General features: G+C 47.6%; 1 protein-coding gene across 1 annotated transcript in view; it reads left to right on the forward strand.

Moving 5' to 3' along the window:
• The first annotated feature begins 1,303 nt into the window (after positions 1-1,303).
• Positions 1,304-18,852, forward strand: part of TMTC1 (transmembrane O-mannosyltransferase targeting cadherins 1) — a 314,438-nt gene continuing 296,889 nt past the window's right edge. The window contains exons 1-2 of the mRNA XM_075551917.1: positions 1,304-1,608; positions 18,577-18,754. Coding sequence (XP_075408032.1) covers positions 1,304-1,608; positions 18,577-18,754 — 483 coding nt within the window. The remainder of the gene's footprint in view (positions 1,609-18,576; positions 18,755-18,852) is intronic.

The following is an 18,852-nucleotide window of genomic DNA, read 5'->3' on the forward strand; positions in this document are numbered from 1 at the left end:
CTATCAGTCGGCATGGGCTCCCCTGCTGTTGACTCCTTGGCTGTGAGTGAGCTTGATTAAAAGATAAGGAGTCTGAAAGAGCTGATTTTCAAACCTGTCGAAATTCTAGTATTCGCCATTCCAGGTATGTAATTTATTATATATTTATAAATATTATATTTATTATATTATATTTATATATTATAATTAGGATTTGATAATGGAAAACTATTTTTTCAGAAAGAAAGGGTATTTTTTTCGGGGGTGGGCTCCTGGAGGGACTGGCAGTCAGGTGGGCTGGAGGCCAGAAGGCGTTAGCATTTACAGTTCAAGTACATCCAAAACCCATGAAATAATAATCTGACTCAAATGATCTATTTAGATGAGCAAAGAATAAAAATTTTTTAAAAAGATTGTGTTCGACAGCTCCTTGTATTCTCTAAAGCGATTAAATGAACCGGGAGAAACGCTTCGGAAACCGGTCCGGTCTGGAGTGCCCGTGCAAAGTTCCATTGGCAGCCCGCGGGGCGGAGGCGCAAAGGACTGAGGGGAGACCGGCGGCGTCGGCACGAACCGGCCCGGGAAGGGCGGGCAGGAAGCGCTCGGCCGCCGAGGCCTGGCTCCGGGCTCGGGAAGGGGCTTTGGCAGCCCCGCTCCGCGCGGTCCCTCCGGGCGCCCGGGGCGCGGGCAGCGGGAGAGACGCCGGGCGGGAGCGCAGAGACCGGGCGCGGGCTGCAAAGCCGGGGCGGTCCCGGGAGCCGCGGGCGGGAAGCGGGGTGCCGCGGGGCGCACTGGCCCGGGCCCGCAGGTGCCGGCAGAAGCGAGGGCCCCGGAGAGGCAGGAGCAAAGCCGGGCGCTCCCGCAGGATCGCGACCCGGGCGCCTCTCCCTGCCCCCGCCGAGCGCGTCGGCCGCCCAGCCCGGCGCCCCCGCAGCGCGGCCTCTCGGGGCCCTGAGCGCGTGCGCCCGTGGGCCGAGCGGCGGCGAGCCCGGCAGGGGCGAGGGGCAGGGGCGCGGGCGGGGAAGCCGCGCTCGGCCCGGCTTGGGGAGGGGAGGGGAGGGGCGGGGCGGCGGCGCGGGCGAGCGGGCATGCGCAGTGGGGCGGGAGGCGGGGGCCGGGGAGGCGGGGGCGCGGCTGGGGATTCGCAGCTGGGCCAACTCCGCGGCGCAGACGGCGGCGGAGCGCGCGGCGCCGGCGGCCAGTCCTGCAGCCGCCGCACCATGCCGGAGCCCCGGTCCGCGCGGCCGCTGCGCTCCGCAGGAGCCCCGGGAGGGGAGGATGCCCGACCCCGGGGCAAGAGCGGGACAGCGGCGGCGGCGGCGCGATGGTGGTGACGACCTCTGCCCGCAGCGGCGGCGGCGGGGACCGCGCGCCCTCTGGGCGGCGGGGCTGCGGGTTCGCGCCGGCCGGGGCCGCGGCGCTGCTGGCCGGGGCGAGCTGCCTGTGCTACGGCAAGTCCCTGCAGGGCGAGTTCGTGCACGACGACGTGTGGGCGATCCTCCACAACCCCGACGTGCAGCCCGACGCCCCGTTCGGCTGGGGCATCTTCGCCAACGATTTCTGGGGCAAGGGCATGGCCGAGAACACCAGTCACAAGTCCTACCGGCCGCTCTGCGTGCTCACCTTTAAGTGAGTGCCTGCAGGGGATTGCCGCCCTGGTTTGGGAGAAGTTGCGGGTCTGATGTCGGAAGGGGGGCATTTCTGTGTTTCTGTTGCCCCTCGCTGCCCTCTCGCCCTCCGGGGCTGCCCATGCCGAGCTCTGCCCGGGTCCTGCGCCCAGCTTCCCTGCGCTCCGGGGCGGTTAGGAGGCGCGGGTTGGGGAGTTGGGATTGAGTTGAAGTGGCTGAGGTCTTGGCCCGGGTTTCTTTCTGTGCTGGGCTGGGAGGGGGCTGGAGAGGCCGTCTGCGCACCTCCGGCCAGAGGGCAGCCAAGTGGGACCATGCAGGCCCAGTGAGCTCCGAGGTGGAGGTGATGGCGAGGTGGCTTCCAAGTTGGGTTTGTTTCGGTGGCTTTGGGGGCAGTTTTGCACATCGGGAGCCTATCAGCCCCACTAGGGTAACGTCGCAATGAACTGAGGCAAGGGGTCTGAGCTGCCTGGGGCGTGTGTGGGTTTTGGGGAGTAGCAGAGGTGGCTGGAGTCAGCCAAGCCCCCCTTCCCCCGCCCGTGACTGCTCAGGGCGCCCATCCGTTCGGCCCACACCGCCAGGCTCCCAGACTTAAAAAGGTGCCAAGCAAATGTACGCTGAAGCGTGGAATCCCCCGGGGATCTTGGCGTCCCAGCTGAAGTAGTTTTGTGTAATAGCCTCAGTCATGATGCAGCATATCTGGTGTGAATACAATGTCAGGGGGACCCAGGGTGCGGCAGGGTTTTGTATGCTGGAATATTTCCGTGCATTTAAAGGAGGGCTAGCCGCCGACCAAAAGGGAGAAGAGCTGATTTTGAGGCAAGTGCTGTTTCGCTCGCTGTGAGCTTGAGTCAGCCTTTTATCGTTTGGCTCAGAATTTAAGCCGATGCCAGTGTGCCTGACAAAACTACTGAACTCATTTGGGTTCGTATCCTCAGCGTCTTGAAGTTTTTTCCAGCGAGTGTAATCAGAACCTGTCTATATGTTAATAGTCATTGGAGACTGGGTAGGCTGCTTGGAAAGGCAGCTCCGAGCCAGGAGGCAGCGATCTCTTGACCACTGCTCTTATGACTTCAGCGAACGGTAGCAACTGAGGACACTTCATAGCCTTTTGACATAATTTTTCCACGGAAAGTTTAAGGTTTTAAGGAGGGAGGGGAGATTGCAGACCTGATTCCAATCCCCCCCCCCCCCAAAAAAAACCCCACAAACCCTTTTCCCACTTCCAAAAGTTGGCCAGGGGGTGAGCTGACCGGTAATCTTGACTAATGAATGAATTGCTTCGCCTTGCATTTCCCAGATGTTTCTTAACATTGCCTTCAGTGGCTCATATGTAAATGTTTAACTTCTAGAATGACCGTTTCCATTTATTACAAGAGGGTTGGTGATTGATTGGAGTGAGGGGGCGGGGTCCTGAAGGCCATGGGGATTATCCGGGACCCAGCCAGGAGAGTCTTTTTGAAAAGACCAAGGCCAATCCCTGTGCTCCTTTGGTGGCCAGGGGGGAAGAGGGCTTCAGCTTCTCTACTTCCTAATGTGCCTTTATTTACGCAGGCCAAGAAAGGGTCATTGACAAAGGGGTGGAAGGACGGGAGCGGGGAAGAGAAAATGAGCGCAGGTTTGGCAGAGCAGGAGCCAAGCTGTGGCTAAATGTTCAGCGAGATCAGGAGTTCAAATCCACTGCTGCTCCACAGGAGAGTGACAGTCTGCCATGGAAACCTTATGGAGTAGTGCTGTGAGCCAGAACTGAACGCAGGGGTGCTGTGAGGGTGCTGGTGGTAGTGATGGTTGGTGTGTGTGTGTGTGTGTGTGTGTGTGTTGCAGAATAGAGGCTGAGGAGAAGGACGTTGAGGGGAGAAACCCTTCTCTAGGAGCAATCACATTCTGAAAAGCAGCATTGATGTCTAAGGTGCACTGCTCTTCCCATCGTGTATCTCATTGCATAGGTAAGATGCACCTGTGCCCCACCCCCCCTTTTGAAAAGACCGAGAGCCCTGCTAGTGGTATAGAGTTGGGCTGTGATCTGCATGGTCCCAGACACTGGGGTTTCTACTCCTGTAGACAATTAGCAATCTTGGAAACCCACAGGGGGTTGCCCTGAGTCAGCACCAACTCCATAACAGTGAGAGAGAGAGGTAAAATCTAGAGAGAGAGACTTAACATCTAGAGAGCAGTCCCAAACCAACTCCAAATGACAGAGAAAGCCTAACCTCTCTGTGCTTGGAGGTGTTGATTTAATAAGACTGGAGACTTTCACTGCAATCATCACCTGGAGTAAAACGACCTCTTCTGGGGCAATATCATAAAGGTGGGCCTGTAAACAGCAGATCTTGATGAAGCTAGCTCCATACACCTCTAAAGATGGGGACATTTATTAAATATTAAATATTTATGAAATAGAAAACCACATTTATTAAATATTCCACAAGAAGCAAGCATTAGCCTGTACTTTATGATTTTTATTTAGGCATTGGAAAATACAAATTCAGGGAACCCTTTACATATTTAAGGAGCCCAGGTGGCACTGTCAAGTAAGCCTTGGGATGTGAAGCGCAAGGTCAGCAGTTCAAACCTAAGAGCCACTCTGGAAGAAAGTTGAGGCTGTTTGCTTCTGTAAAGATTTACAGCCTTGGAAATCCCTTTTGAGTTGGAACACGCTCGGTGGCAGCAGGTTGGTTTCGGGGGCACTGTGGGATAAACATTGGGCAGCTAATCGCAAGGTTGGTGGTCAACCCCACCAGCTGCTCGCGGGAGAAGGATTTATGGTTTCAAACCCCTAAGTAGCAGTTCCGTTCCTCCCTGTGAGGCTGTGGGAAAAAAGGCGAATGCCTGTTCCTTTAAATATTTACATTGTGGAAACCTTAAGGAAGAGTTATATTCTGCCCTCTATGGTCACATTGAGTTAGAATTGGCTTGATGGCAGTGGGTTTGGTTTGGGGTTTGGTGGCAAAGTAATAATCTGCTCAACTACTAACTGACAAGCTGGCTGTGTGAACCCACCACGGGGTTTTGGTTTGGGTTTCACACTTCACTATATAAACGATGTAACTGTTACACAGACACTGCCAGTTAGTCTATTCTGATGCACAGTGACCCTCGGTCAGTTTTCCCAGACTGCAAATCTTCATGGTAGCAACACCCTCATCTTTCTTCCACAGAGTGGCGGGTATGTTTGAACCACTGACCTTGCAGTTAGCAGTCAGAGGTCAATCCAGAGTGCTGCCAGTGCTCCTTTAGCCATATATATATATATGGCTTTGGTGGAGCAAAGTTCTTTGAGACTTTGAATCCAGTGTTTGTTTCCTCTTTCATTTTGAGACACTGTACCTTCTCAAATGATTAAAAGAAACATGGAGACTTGTAACACCTCTCCAGGGTGACTGTAGAACAGTATCACAACCAGAAAATGGACACTGTTACATTGCACACACCATATTCCGATTTTATCCATGCGCCACCCATTCTCTTGGCTATGGTGTGCTGTCCAGTGTATGACATGCGTTGCTGTTTGGGCCACCATGATGGGACAGCACCGTTCCTCCACTAGCTCCCCTCATGCCGCCCCCTCCCCCCCCGCCCCCCCCCCCCCCGGCCCCTGGCAGCCACTCGGATGAGCGCTCTCATTGTATAGTTTCAAGACCGTTTCCTTGGGGAAGCATGCCCGTATAACCTATGGACACTGGATTTCTCACTCCGTTTGCTTGCAGGATCAGTAGTTCCTCCATTGTTATTACTGAGGAGCGGATACACCAAAGCTTAAGTCATGACTGACTATTTAAGGAGCATTCAGGTGGAATCTACCAGGAGCTCTATCAATGACCCAAGTGGCTGTCTGCTTTCAGAAGAATCTACAGCCTTGGAAACTTGATGGGCCCATTCTGCTTTGTCCTATTGGGTCGCTGTGATTTGAAATCAACTCAGTAGCATGCGGTTTAGTTTTTGGTTAGGGTTATGTCTATTTTTTAAGCTATTACAAATAAAGCTGCTATAAGCAGACATGAACACATTTTACGTGAACAAAGTTTTATTTCTCTGGGATCAGTGCCCACGTCATATTGCTAGATCATATGGTAGGTGAATGTTTAGATTCTGAAGAAACTGCCTAACTCTGTTGCAGCTATCTCCCCAGGCATGGGTGAGCGCTTCCGTTTCTCTCCATCCGTACAGCATTTGATGGTGTCGCTGTTCTTTGTTGCTTTAATTTGAATTTCCTGCACAGCTAATGATGTTGAACATCTTTTCATGTCCTCATCTGCACATCTATCATCTCTGGTGCACTGTCTCTTGGTGTCTGTTGTTCACTTTTCCTTTTTTTAGCTGTTGGATTTTAAGTAATAATTATCAGGATGCAAGTTCTGTTTCAGATATAATACGGCTGGCAGATATTTTCTCCTCCTCGGTGACTTGTCTTTTCATAAGGCGTGCAGGGTGTTTGCGATACAAAAGGCACATCCATTTTTTTATCACTGAAATATGATCTTTGAGTCTTTGAATGAGTGTCACACACAGTGAGGATGAAGAACTTTCTTGAAAATAAAAATAATTGACTAGGGCGCAGTGCTTGTCACATGCATGGAAAGGAATTCACCATTATTCTTAATCAAATAATGAGTGGTTTCAAGTTGAAATGAGGAAATGGGTTATGAGAGCATGTAATGAAGGCAGCTGGCCAGGGACATGACAGCTTTTAACAGCGCCAGTTTAGCGGCACTTGGTGGCAATGGTTTGCGTCTCAGGAATGTCTGCCCTGTATGCCTCTCCGTGAGGATTGGCATCGAGAAGAATTCTGCAGGATTGGGAAGTGAAGTAGCCGCTTTCTCACTCAGGAGACTCCTGTGGATTTGGGGGTTGTCGCAGCTTAGCCCTGGCAGGCTGTCACAGCAGTACTGGGTCTCCTGCCATGGGTGTAGCGCCGGCCAGGCTGCCAGCGATTCCAGCACTCTCCAGCCTGCCTCCTTCCGCTTCTTGGAATCAGGGTGCAGATGTGTGTGTAGTGCTATGGGGAAGCGCGCCAGCTTTTTGGCAAGCCGTTTGCATCTTGAAAACTTGAGCTTCAGAGCCCAGTGAGAAACAGACAAGGAAGCTAGTTCTTCCTCATAGGGTCCATGTTTCCGCCCCCCCCCCCCCACCTCGAGTCTGCCTGGCCCCCTCCCTGAATGAAGGCCTGCTGGTTTCTGACCCTCTTGCAGCCACTGAAGCAGCGGTGTGCCTATTTAAGCGGCTCTCACAGTTGTGACAGGTCCAATCCCTGGGGCGCGGTTACTCCCCACCACTCCTGGTTGTTTTGCTTCGCTGGGCAAACTCTTAACGGATACAAATGGCCATCATTTTGTGTTCCTTAAAGTGAGTTTGGAATGCTAATGCATTTATATTTCTAATCAAACTTCTATCTCGTCTTTATAGAAGATCATGTCCAAGGGCATACAGGAGTATTTTTGGACTACAATAGGGAGAGGGATCTGAAAACGTTTCATCTGTAGCAGTAACCTTTTCTACTTTGTGCATTTATTCCTCACTGGCTGTAGCTTCTCTAGCTGGAAAAGCAGGAAGAGAAACATTCAACCCCACTACACACACTGACTCGACGCAGACCCCAAACCCAGGAAACTCATTATTTTTCTTATAAAAAGATGTGATTATTTTGATGAGTGTTTAGTTTTTGGTGTGTATGTGTTCCTTGCCCTGTTCCTCCCGGGGAAGCAGCCCCTTTTGTGTTGGTACTAGTATCAATCTGTAAGTAAGTAGATCTGCAGGAGAGAGATCTGGTTACCTGCTTCCATAAGGACTCCATCCAAGGAAATCTTGTGAGGAGGTCCTGTTCTTACACTGGTCTCTGTGAGTTGAAATACACTCGCGGGCCCCTAACAGTAACAACAAAGCAGTGGGGAGGAAGCTACGTCAGTGTGTTAGTCTGGGTTGACTAGAGATACAAATCCAGTGACATTCATAAAGGGGAGAGAGCTTTATATCAAGAAGTAATTGTATAACAAGCAAACATCCAGCCCAATCTAGACCAAGTCCATAAATCCCTCTTCAGACTCACCCAGCTCCAAGCTGTGATGCAGGATGTGGGAGGGTCACAGGCTGGAGGGTTCGGAGTGTAGATCCAATGGTGGTGGAAGCACCACAGGGATCTCGCAGATGGCTCACCAGCAGGAAGGTGAAGGCAGAGAGGGTGGAGGAGGGATCCTGAGACCCTCCTTATGAGAGGGACAGGTGCACAAAGAGTCACCATCAGGCTGTGACCTTGTTGACAGGTTGAATACCACCCTGCACTATTATATACAAGTTGACATGAAATTATGTAACTGTCAGTCAAAAACCCAACAACAACAAAAAAGAGCAATGACCTTTCCATCTTAAAAACAGGGAGACTGTCAAATTAAAGGTTTATTCACTTGCTCATTAGGCAGATATGAGGGGGCTTTAAAAAGTTCATGTGACTACCCTCCAAAGACCAGCTGCTCAAGTAAGCCTGTTGTGAGAAGCTGATTTCTAAGAGCACAGGCCAGTGGGTGATACATCTTGTGGATCCAGTGGCGTTGTAAGCATCTCAGCGCTGGCAGGGGTCTCCACGTGTCTCCTCCAGCTCAGGGTACTGGCATAGCTCCATGTGTCTTGTCAGCTGCATTGTCTCCCAGGGAGCAAGCCTTTGTCCCACCTCCAGCAAGCTATTTATATCTGTGGGATCTCCAAATGAGGTCATCAAGCTGAGACCTGATTGACATACAGGCTAGACTCCACACCTTCACTCTTAATCCTCTCAAATTGACAACAGATTATGTAACTACCACAGCTACCATGAAAGTTAGCATCAACTTCTGTGTCCCAGACTTAACCGGAATGGTGACACATGCCTTTTGGATCTGTTACTTTTGACCTTATCTCCTTGAACATTCATTTTCAGAAAGTTGGGCTGCTGTGTGGCTTGCTAACATTTGCTTTCTACATCTCTTGTAGGAGGCATGAAGACTAGAATGCTTGGCTAGATTGTCAAGGGCAATGTTTCCCAAAGTGCAGCACCACCCCTGGGATGAACCAGGGGCTGCAAAAGCAGATACTTACAGTTTATCTTGACTACAGAACCAACATTGGTAATTGCTGGGGGTGGCATTGAGTTGTTGCCTTTGTGTTTTTCTGAAAAGAGGATGGTAGACCAAAGAAGTTTGGGAACCTATGGCCTAGGGTGTGCAAGAAAAGTGTGTTCTTCCAGGGATGCAGCCCCTGCTTTTGTTACAAGTTTTTTTTAAAGTAGAGCTACTTTTCAAACAGGAAAATTAACCAAGAGCTATGTATTGATGACAGACTCCAGGCGGTGAGAGTGTAAGGAGACAAGGGCAGTACATGCCCCTTGCACACACGCCATGCCCACCTCTGTTTCAGTAGTGCTTTGGTGCTGGGTCATGTGACCCTGCCCTGTAAAATGGCTCCCTCAGGTTGCTGTGAATTCACTATGGCCCTACCTTTCTGGGTGGTTTTACAAGGGTGTATTATTTGCAGTTATAAATCTGAGTTTGTATTTGGCCATTTCTGGGAGGTATTCAACCATCAAAGAAGGTCATTAAGATTATTTCAGGGAAACAATATTTTATTTTGTATCGCTTGGCCTATTTTTAAATGGCTAACTCAAATAATAAGAGATTCTTAGAGATCAAAGGAAAAGATAATTTCTTCCAAAGCTTCCAATTTAATACAGATTTATGTATTCATTCGCTAAGCTTTCATCCAGGACCTCCATTGTGCTGCAGGAGTGAATGGCTGCAGGGATGCGACAATGGGGCAAAATGCCCCGCAGTGTAAGGGGAACTGCCCAGAGTCTCTTAAGGAGAGCATTTTCAGAGATCCGTCAGGCGCTCTAAGGGAGGTGTCGCCAGGTGGTGTGAGTCACGAGGTACTGTACTTTAGAGATGGCATTCAGGTGGGCTGTCGTCAGACTTCTGTCTCTGTGTTTCTGACCCTCCCCCCCCCCCCCAGCAGTCTTTCCCGGTTTACATGATTAGTTATTTGAACTAACTAAACTCTGCCTCCTTGTCATCTGGATACTAACAGTTGGAAATGCGAATGACAAAAGGTCAGGCGGGTGCAATAAGCTGCTGCCAAGGTTATCTTATCGTCTTTGTCATCCATGCTTCCGGGGAAAGAGGCATGTTCTCTTACCAGGTGAAATAGACTTCCTTCCATTTTCCTTCCAAAGAGACCTTTCCTCTTTGGATTTCCTAGGTTTGATAATTCCAGGTCCAAGAAATGCTGCACGCCCCCTTTGACTGAAAGGAAAACCCAAAGCATAGAATCCATAGATATTGATAAGTGAACGGCTTCCGGTAAGGAGTGTGCTAGGGCCTGGTAGAGACTATGTCACAGTGTGAGTATTAGTGCTGTCCAATGGGCACCCAAATATGCAGGCCCTCTGATCATCAGGAGGAGGTGGGACTTTTGTTCAATGACATACTTGATATTAAAATCTACATAACTTTAAAAGAGAAAAGGTACAGGTGGAACAAACAATTTGCTGACTAAACCTGGTCACATCACAGTGGATGTGGATCATAATTTCTGCTCTGGCATCTATGTAGAATGAGTGTATTCCTTCAGTTAGCCCATCTGCCTGCCCCCCCCCCCACTTCCTCCGTGTCCTCCTCCTTCTCCCCTTGCTTACTCACTCACTCACATGTTTATCCATTAATATATATATATATATATATATATATATATATATATATATATATATATATATATATATATATCTTTGTTGTGTGACAGTCAGGGACGGGACAGTTAGTGAGACAGTTGGAAAAACCATAAGTGTGGCAAAGCGATCCTGTCCCCTGGGGAGCCTAGAGTGACTTTGGCCTGTCATCTTTTTCTCCACCACTTCTTTGGCCTTCCTGGAACCTTCCTGTACTCGAAGTCGCTGTCCTTCAGGGCCACGGAGAGGGCTCGGCTCACCATGACCCCATGCCCACCATAGTGAAACGCCGCCTGCGCCTCCCCTTCCCACAGAAGTGTTAGGTCTGAGCCCATGCTTGCAACCGCTCTGTCATTCCACTGTTTCTCTGACCCTCTACCAAGACAAATATCCTTTTCTCGGGACCGGGCTCACCTGACTGCCATGTCAGAAGTCATCCCACTCTTAGAGGAGCCTTTGGGTTGTACTTCTTGATGTACAACCAATTGGGTTGTTTGTTGTTTGGGCAGTTTAGTTCTTTTGGCAATCCATGGTGCACTGAATATTGGTTACCAACACCATAATCCAAATGCATCTTTCTTAATCATTGTCCAACTTTTACATGCATAGGCGGCAATTGAAAATACCACGGCTTTGATCAGGTACAACATAGCCCTCAAAGTGACATCTTGCTTTTCAACATTTTAAAGAGAGCTTGTCTAGCAAATTTCCCAATGTATTATGTCTTGATTTCGCAATTGCCACTTCCAAGAGCATTGATTTTGGATCCAAGTAACATGAAATCCTGCACAACGTTAGTCTTTTCTCCATTTATCGTGCTGCCGTCGATCGGTCCGTTTGTGAGTGTTGTGTTCTCTTTTACACAGAGTTGCAATCCATCCCGAAGACGGTGGTCTTTGCCATCAGGAAGTGCTTGGAGCCCCTGCTTTCAGCAAACAAGGTGGTGTCATCTGCAGGTTGCACGTTGTTGATAAATATTCCTCCAATCCCGACGCTGAGTCCCTCATCTGGTGCACCTTCTTGGATTGTTTGCTCGGCATATTGTTAAAGCATATGGTTAACGAGTAGGGACTCCCTGACACACACCTTTATGGATGTTCAAACCACCGCCTCTTGGTCCATGCCCAAGTCCCACATGATCACAGTGAAATGTTTGGGATTGCCCCTGTTTTTCGATGTTAGGCATAGTCTGTTTTGATCCTTACAGTTAAATGCCTTTGCATAGTCAATAAAACACAAACATATTTCTGATATTCTCTGCTTACAGACAAGATCCAGTGATGTTATTAACGATATCCCTCATTTCCCATTCTCTTCTGAAGCAAGCTTGAATTTTTGACAGCTACCTGTTGATTGATCTTCGGCGAAATTGTACTTGCATGTGATATTAATGATGGTATTTGTCATTTCTACATTATGCTGCCTTTGGAGTGAGCATAAACATGGCTCTCTTCCAGTCAGCTAACGGGGTAGCTACCTTCCAAATATCTTGGCATAGATGACTGAGTGCTTCCAGTGCTCGATTGGCTGTTGACACAGTCCAGGTGGCTTTCTATCAATTCCAGGAGCCTTGTTTTCCACCGTGCCTTCCGTGCAGCTTGGGTTTCTTTCTTCAGTACCATTGTTTCTTGCTCATATGCTGCTTCTTGAAACGATTGTCTCAATCAGTTCTTTTTAGCGTGGTGATTGCGGATTCCACGGGTGCTTCTGGCAGCATCCCATAGTTTGCCCGTGCAATCCTTCAATATTAAAACTCAAGGCTTAGTTTGTTTCTTCTATTCTTTCATCTTGCGATAGGCACATTCATCCTTTTTGGATTTTCTGACTCCAGGTCTTTGAACGTCTCATTATGGCATTCTACTTTGTCTTCTGGAATTTTCGGTTCAGCTCTTTCACTTCATTATATTTTTCATTTGATGTAGCTGCATTATATTCAAGGCAATTTTCAGAGCCTCTAGAGACATACAATTTGGTCTTCATTTTCCTTTTTGTATTTTCAGTGACCCTGTGCTTTCTTTCTGTATATATTCTTGATGTGATCCCACAACTCACCTAGTTTTGGTCATTAATGTACAGCGCATCAAATTTATTCTTGAGATGTTCTCTAAATGTACATGGAATATATTCCAGACTGTCTCTTGATTCTCATGGACTTATTTCCGTTTCCTTCAACCTGCACTTGCCTGTGAGTAGCTGAAGGTCTACTTCACGGCTGGCCCCTGGGCTAGTTTTGTCTGATGACATTGGGCTTCTCCATTGCCTCTTCCTACAATTACTATGTGATTCCTCTGCATTCCATCTGGTGAGGTGCGTGGGTAAGCTGCTGTGCATGTTGTTAAAGAGATATTTACAAAGTCAGTGCCCTTGTGCAATTCGATCATGCAACTTTTATGGTGTCCCCTGGCCATATTTTCTAGCTTCAAGGTCATGTTTCAAAACCACCAGCTGCTTCCAGGGAGAGAGCTGTGGCTTTCTACTCCCATGAAAGGTTCTGGCCTTGGAAACCCACAGGGGAAGTTCTGCCCTTTCCTAGATCGTTGCTATGAGTCAGAATTGACTCAATGGCAGTGGGTTTAGTTTTCAGTTTAATCTTCTCCCTTCCCCCTCAACTTTAGCATCAATGGCAGTGGGTTTAGTTTTTTATTTAATCCTCTCCCCCCCCCCCAACTTTAGCAATTCAATGCATCTTAATAACATTTGATAAAATTTTGACTGAGGCAATTGGTAGAATTCTTCAAATTCGTTGTCATTACCTTTAGTGGTTGATACTTAGTAGATCTTTCTATTGCTGGAATTCTTTAATAATTATTTCTTTAAATCTCTGTCTGTCTCTCTCAGAGAGCAGATGCCATGTCTGTCTGTATCCCTGGACTCCAGGCCTCCCTGGCATGTAGTAAGAACTCAGTAAGTAGTAGGATCACATTAGAATGAAACTAATTTAACGTATGCAGCCCCTTTCTGTCTGTCTGTCTCCTGATGCATTTTACTGATCAGTACACGTGAGCTTCTTGAATGCTTGGTCCACCAGAGCCCTTGATGAATTTTATGTGTACAACTTTAATCAGGCTTTCCAATATCTGCTCCTTTATTATCCAGTATGGATCTTTACTCTTAACCCCCACCCCCATGCAATCCTATCTTGAGTTAACAATTTCAGCTACTTAAATTTTAGCACATTTCAATTGTTCATCTAGTACATTAACTTCTTCCCAAATGCAGGTCTTTTGCAAGCTTGCTAATCATACACTGTATTTCCCTTTCAGTCGTTGATAAAAATATTGAACACAGCAGACAGTATCAGAACCTGTGGCACATATTGAAGCTCTCTGTCTAATTAGATACTGATTTATTAGTCAGTACTCCATGTTTGCCGCAAATCCATCTGATCCCATCTTGTATGCAAATATATTCTGAGATTTTGATAAATACCTTCAATGAGCTAAAGATTTTCCTATTAAAATATAAAGTTAAACCCCATTTTGTGAATGTTATTAGACCCCGAAATCAGTATTTCTTTTTTCAGCTTTTATAAAGAGTCCATGTTGTAGAAATGTGTTAGTGTTATTTTTCAAGTCACTTGTCTGTATTTCCTTCTGTGCCATTTAAACATCTGGGAAATGCTCATTCCAGATTCTTGGTGATCTCTCCAAGTGTAGATTCACTGCTGCCAGGCACATGAGGGACTTCCGCAGGATGCTTAATCACTATAATGGGTCCCCATTCAGCAATTTATTTTTCACATTTTAACTTCAAATTGAATTTCCAGAAATGATCACCTACATTGGTAAAATGTGCACATTTTCAGATACTGTGCGAGCACTGCACAAAAGTGGCCCGTGCTACCAGTCCATACCATACTTGGAAGGGGCTGTATGCTGACTACTGCCTAAAGTCTGGCACTCGAGCCTTGATGGCATCTTTGTGAGTTCCTTTTACTTTTCGTATGGCTGGATACAAATACACTGGAGTAGTGACAAAAACAACAACAAGTCTTTTGGTCTCTTTTCAAAAACATTGCTGCTACTTGTTGCATGAGCTCTAGCTGTCTGGTCTAAACTATAGTGTCTCTAGGGCTCAGTCTACTACAGGAGGAATTTGGCTTATTTGATGTCTTGCCTTCTCTGCCTTGTCCCTTGGTATTCAGTGCTCTGTGCACTGTCTTTCATTTCGACATTCAACCCAAAGCTTGAAGTGTGGAAGGATCAAGGTTGGACGTCATGGAGTCAAGAGTAGGCACTAGCTCCCTATGATTTTCATTTTACATGTTCAAAGGGAATAGATATGTTTATTCTGGGTAAAACTTTAAAAAGCCATGGCTTACTATGATCATAAATATAATAACGTAAAATCTATATAATAAAGTATTGGTAGACGATTGCAAAGTTATAGAACAGCACAAAAATGAAAGCAAAAACCATCTGAAATCTCATGGATGTTATTTCATGTAATTGAGAGCTGTTCTCTGTCATGTTTTTGTACTTCAGTTTTAAACATAAAAATAGCTAATGGCAAGTTTATTCTAAAAGGATAGCTTTAAGCTTTTGCTATTTTTACTATGCATGTAAGATGTTTGAGGATTTGAAAAATCTTTTCAAAACAAAATGGGGTCAGAGTGTACCATGCCTAGTCTTTGTTCCCATTAATTATATATTATATGCCCCACTCCATGCCAATAATCAGTTTCACATAATCACTGTTATGGTCCGTGATTGTCCATGATAGGATGTTTCCAATGTTTATTTGCTCCCAGCTGGCTGTGGAGGGCACAGCTCCTATAAGCCATCCAAAACCTCCAATGCGGCTCTATTAATTTTCCCAGAGCAACAGAGGAAGAAGGAGAGTCAGGCATGGGAAGAGGAAGTGTATAGCTGATGCATTTATGGTCACTTTGTCATAAGACCAGACTCAGATATATGTCTGGCTACCGCTGCTGAACATTTTGATAAAAAAATTTTATAGAAGAATCTTGATTCAGCGAGGAAAAGTACACAATAGAATTCCACATTCTCTTGGAATCCACTCTTTCTGGAGTGCTATACACGGAATGTGCCTCCAAGGGATTGCCCTGAGATAATCTTTGAATACGAAGGCGAAAATATGCCTCGTCTTCTTGATACCACACCATGGTCTGGCTTCGTCAGTAAGGAAGGCCTGCCTTGAGCCCGGGGTCTTTTAGGGTCTCTCACCAGGAGGCTAAGTTGACTGCAGCAGGAGTTAAGTGGGAAATTCCGGGGGCAATAACATTCCGATACTGGTGGTGTAGCAGTTACATGCAGGGTTGCAAAGGGCAGAGTTCAAAACCACCAGCAGCTCCAAGGGAGAAAGACAGGGCTTTCTATTGCCCTTGGTCTTGGAAACCCACAGGGGCCATTTTACCCCGTCCTTATAGGGTCTCTGAATCAGCATCAGGGTCTCTGAATCAGCATTCACTCAATGGAAGTGCGTTTGTTTGTTTGTTTGTTTGGGGGGTGGTGGTGTTAATTTTATGTTCATGGGGAGGGGCTCCTTAGAAAAGGAGGGGAGGCTCATTATATGACTAGGAGACTGCTGTGCATGTCACTGAGTTATACCTGCTGCCGAGATTGTCGAGTGGTGTGTGCTGGTGTGGATGGGGAGGCTTCCAAAGGTGGAAACGTGGCAGGAGGAGGATCACCGAGGCGCTCCATAAGCGGTTGAAGCTCCCTCATCTGTACATCATCCATGTAGAGACCTTGCAGCCTGGCCACCAGAAAACTGTGGGGCTGCATTTTGAGGGAGCAGCGAGTTTGTCCAGAAAGCATAGCATGCTGGAGTAGCCAGCGCGGGCCTCAGTCAGCCTCGGGGCTGGGTGCTGGGGGACCTCTCCGGGGACCAGGCCTTGCCCTGTCTTCTTCCGGTTTTATCATCAGGCCTTTCCAAATTTCAGAATCTATCTTACTATGTGAGTCCATTTGTGCTAGAGCAGTGGTTCTCAACCTTCCTCATGCCACGGCCCTTCAATTCAGTCCCTCATGTGGTGGTGACCCCGCAACTATAACATTATTTTCATTGCTACTTTATAACTGTCATTTTGCTACTGTTATGAATCGGGCAACCCCTGTGAAAGGGTTGTTTGACACTCCCCCCCAAAGGGGTCACGACCCACAGATTGAGAACCGCTGTGCTAGACTATACTGAGGGTTTTTTTTGCTTTTGTTGGACCTACCAGTTCATTACTGAACCTTGGTGCTGCTGCGGTGGATTACAAGTTGAACTACTAACGGCAAGGTCTGCAGTTCCAAACCATTCTATCTGCAGGAGCAAGATGGGGCTTTCCTTGGCCGGAAGCATTCAGTGTCGGGAACCCTCAGGGACAGTTCTACTGGGCTGTCTTAGGGTGCTTTGAGATAGAATTGATTCAACAACAGTGAATAATGGGTGCCAGCTCACGACCTATTCCCATCCCAACAGATGTGGGTAGGGTGTTTCATGCCAGGCTTCTGCCTTAGAGTCATTGGCATGTGCACACCTGTAAGTCTACTCACATACTATGGAGGAATCAAGTCTCACAACATGTCCTGGAGCGAGATTCCATGCTACATACATTCATTTTTCTGTTTTTAGGTAGACCTTTAGTACTGTAAAGGAGCCCTGGGGGTACGTCAAGTAAGCATTGAGTTAACTACAGAGTCATGAGTTCAAATCCACCAGCTCCTCCAAGGGAGAAAGAAGAGGCTATCTGCTCTGTAAAGATTGATAGCCTCTGAAATCATTTATAGGATCGTCATTAGTCAGAACCACCTAGATGGCAGTAGGTTTTGGTTTGGGGAGTACTGCAGCAGGAATGAAAATTGTGTCAATAAATAACGTATCAACTTACACCTTGATATTCAAGCACAATTTGAGAGTCACAAATTCGGTAGCTGACGACACGAACCAGGTGTTTAGAATATGCATATTTAATCTTTAGTGCCCACCTTTACATTTTCCATTTGAGTCAGCAAAGAGAAGAGAAGCAGATCAAGGGCAAGCTCAAACCACACCCGTTGCCACCAAGTTGATTCTGACCTACAGCAGCCCTGGAGGACATAGTAGAACTGTCCCTGTGGGTTTCTCATCCCTTAGTCTTTATGGGAGCAGCCGGCTCGTCTTTCTCCCTCGGAGGAGCTGGTGGGTTCCAGAATCGGACCTTGTGGTGAGCAGCTGAGTGTGCAGCCACGGTGCCACCAGGCCTCCGTAACACGAGTGGAATACAAATCTGGGATCGCTACTTTGGCCAGATGGTCTGGAATACCCCACTGCCCTCGCGGCGTGTCACCTGGCTCCTGGTGACACTGCAGGGCAGCGTTACCCTGTTGGAGTATTATTTTTGGTACTTTGCAGACTCATTCGGGGACATTATGTTATTAAGTGTGAAGGTAAATGTAAGTGTGTCGTGCATGTCTGTCTCAGGAAAGCATATTTTCGGATGCGGGACAGTAGATTTCCTTTTTTCATCGTGAGCTTCACAGTTTCTCCGTCATCCTCTGAATGAAGGTCTGCGGGCTGGGGGAACGTGTTCAGAAGCGTTTCCTAGACACGCAGAAATGCTGTGCTTTTGCTTTACTTTCCCATTTCGCCTGCAGCTGCCATAACCACGAGGTGCCCAGCAGATTCTTAGCTCGGGGGTCATTCATGAGGCTCACAGATGGACACCGGGCTCGGGGTGGCAGCGTGGCGGAGAGAGAGACCCAGGGGAGCCTGGTTGACCAATGCTGTGACCACTGTCACAGTCTCCGTGGTTTCCATCTCATCCTGAGTGGCTGCGACCCTGACTCACAGGCCCTGGGGACTTGCCTGCGTACCCTCAGCCGCTTAGCATGTATCAGCACACTGTGGGGTGTGCACTAGCTAGTGAGGGGAGATACAGCACCCCTTCTGTTGCAAAGGCCCCCTAGGAGACAATACTGCCTGGTTTGTAGTGTTTGTGTTTGTAGTGGCTTCTTTACAGTTCAGGAACGGGGTCACCTGCGGCTCTTGTGGTAAGTACTTATGGCTCTGAAGGAAAATAGAAAATGTTGAAGGCACATTGTTTCGATCATGATGATTTTATTTGTTGATAAAAATATATTTACGGCTCTTGAATAAGTTTTAAATTGCTGTGGGGGACAGGATCAGCTCTTCCGTCTCAAACAATTGCCGGCCCCTATTTGAATACATAGACTAACCAGATGGCGGAGGTCATGTCAGAAGCAGTCGCATAGGTTGCACGATCGATTCCCTCTTCTTTTTTCTGGTGTTTACATTCTAGTTGTGGCTAACGTCATTTGTTTGTTTGTTTTGAAACAGGCTGAACATATTTTTAACTGGCATGGACCCATTCTACTTCCATGCAGTCAATGTCCTGTTGCACTGCCTGGTGACCCTCGTGCTGATGCACACGTGTGACAAAGCTGTCTTCAAGAACCGCCGGCTGGCTTTTGTCACGGCGCTGCTTTTTGCTGTGCATCCAATTCACACCGAGGCGGTAAGTGTAATTGGGACTCAGTGCAATAACGAACCAATAAGGAAAAATGTATAATCTAAGCTGATCCTTTTTTTTCCCTCTTTCAAAATCATGGGAAG

The sequence above is a fragment of the Tenrec ecaudatus genome, chromosome 6, assembly GCF_050624435.1.
Source record: "Tenrec ecaudatus isolate mTenEca1 chromosome 6, mTenEca1.hap1, whole genome shotgun sequence".
Taxonomy (NCBI): Eukaryota; Metazoa; Chordata; class Mammalia; order Afrosoricida; family Tenrecidae; genus Tenrec; species Tenrec ecaudatus.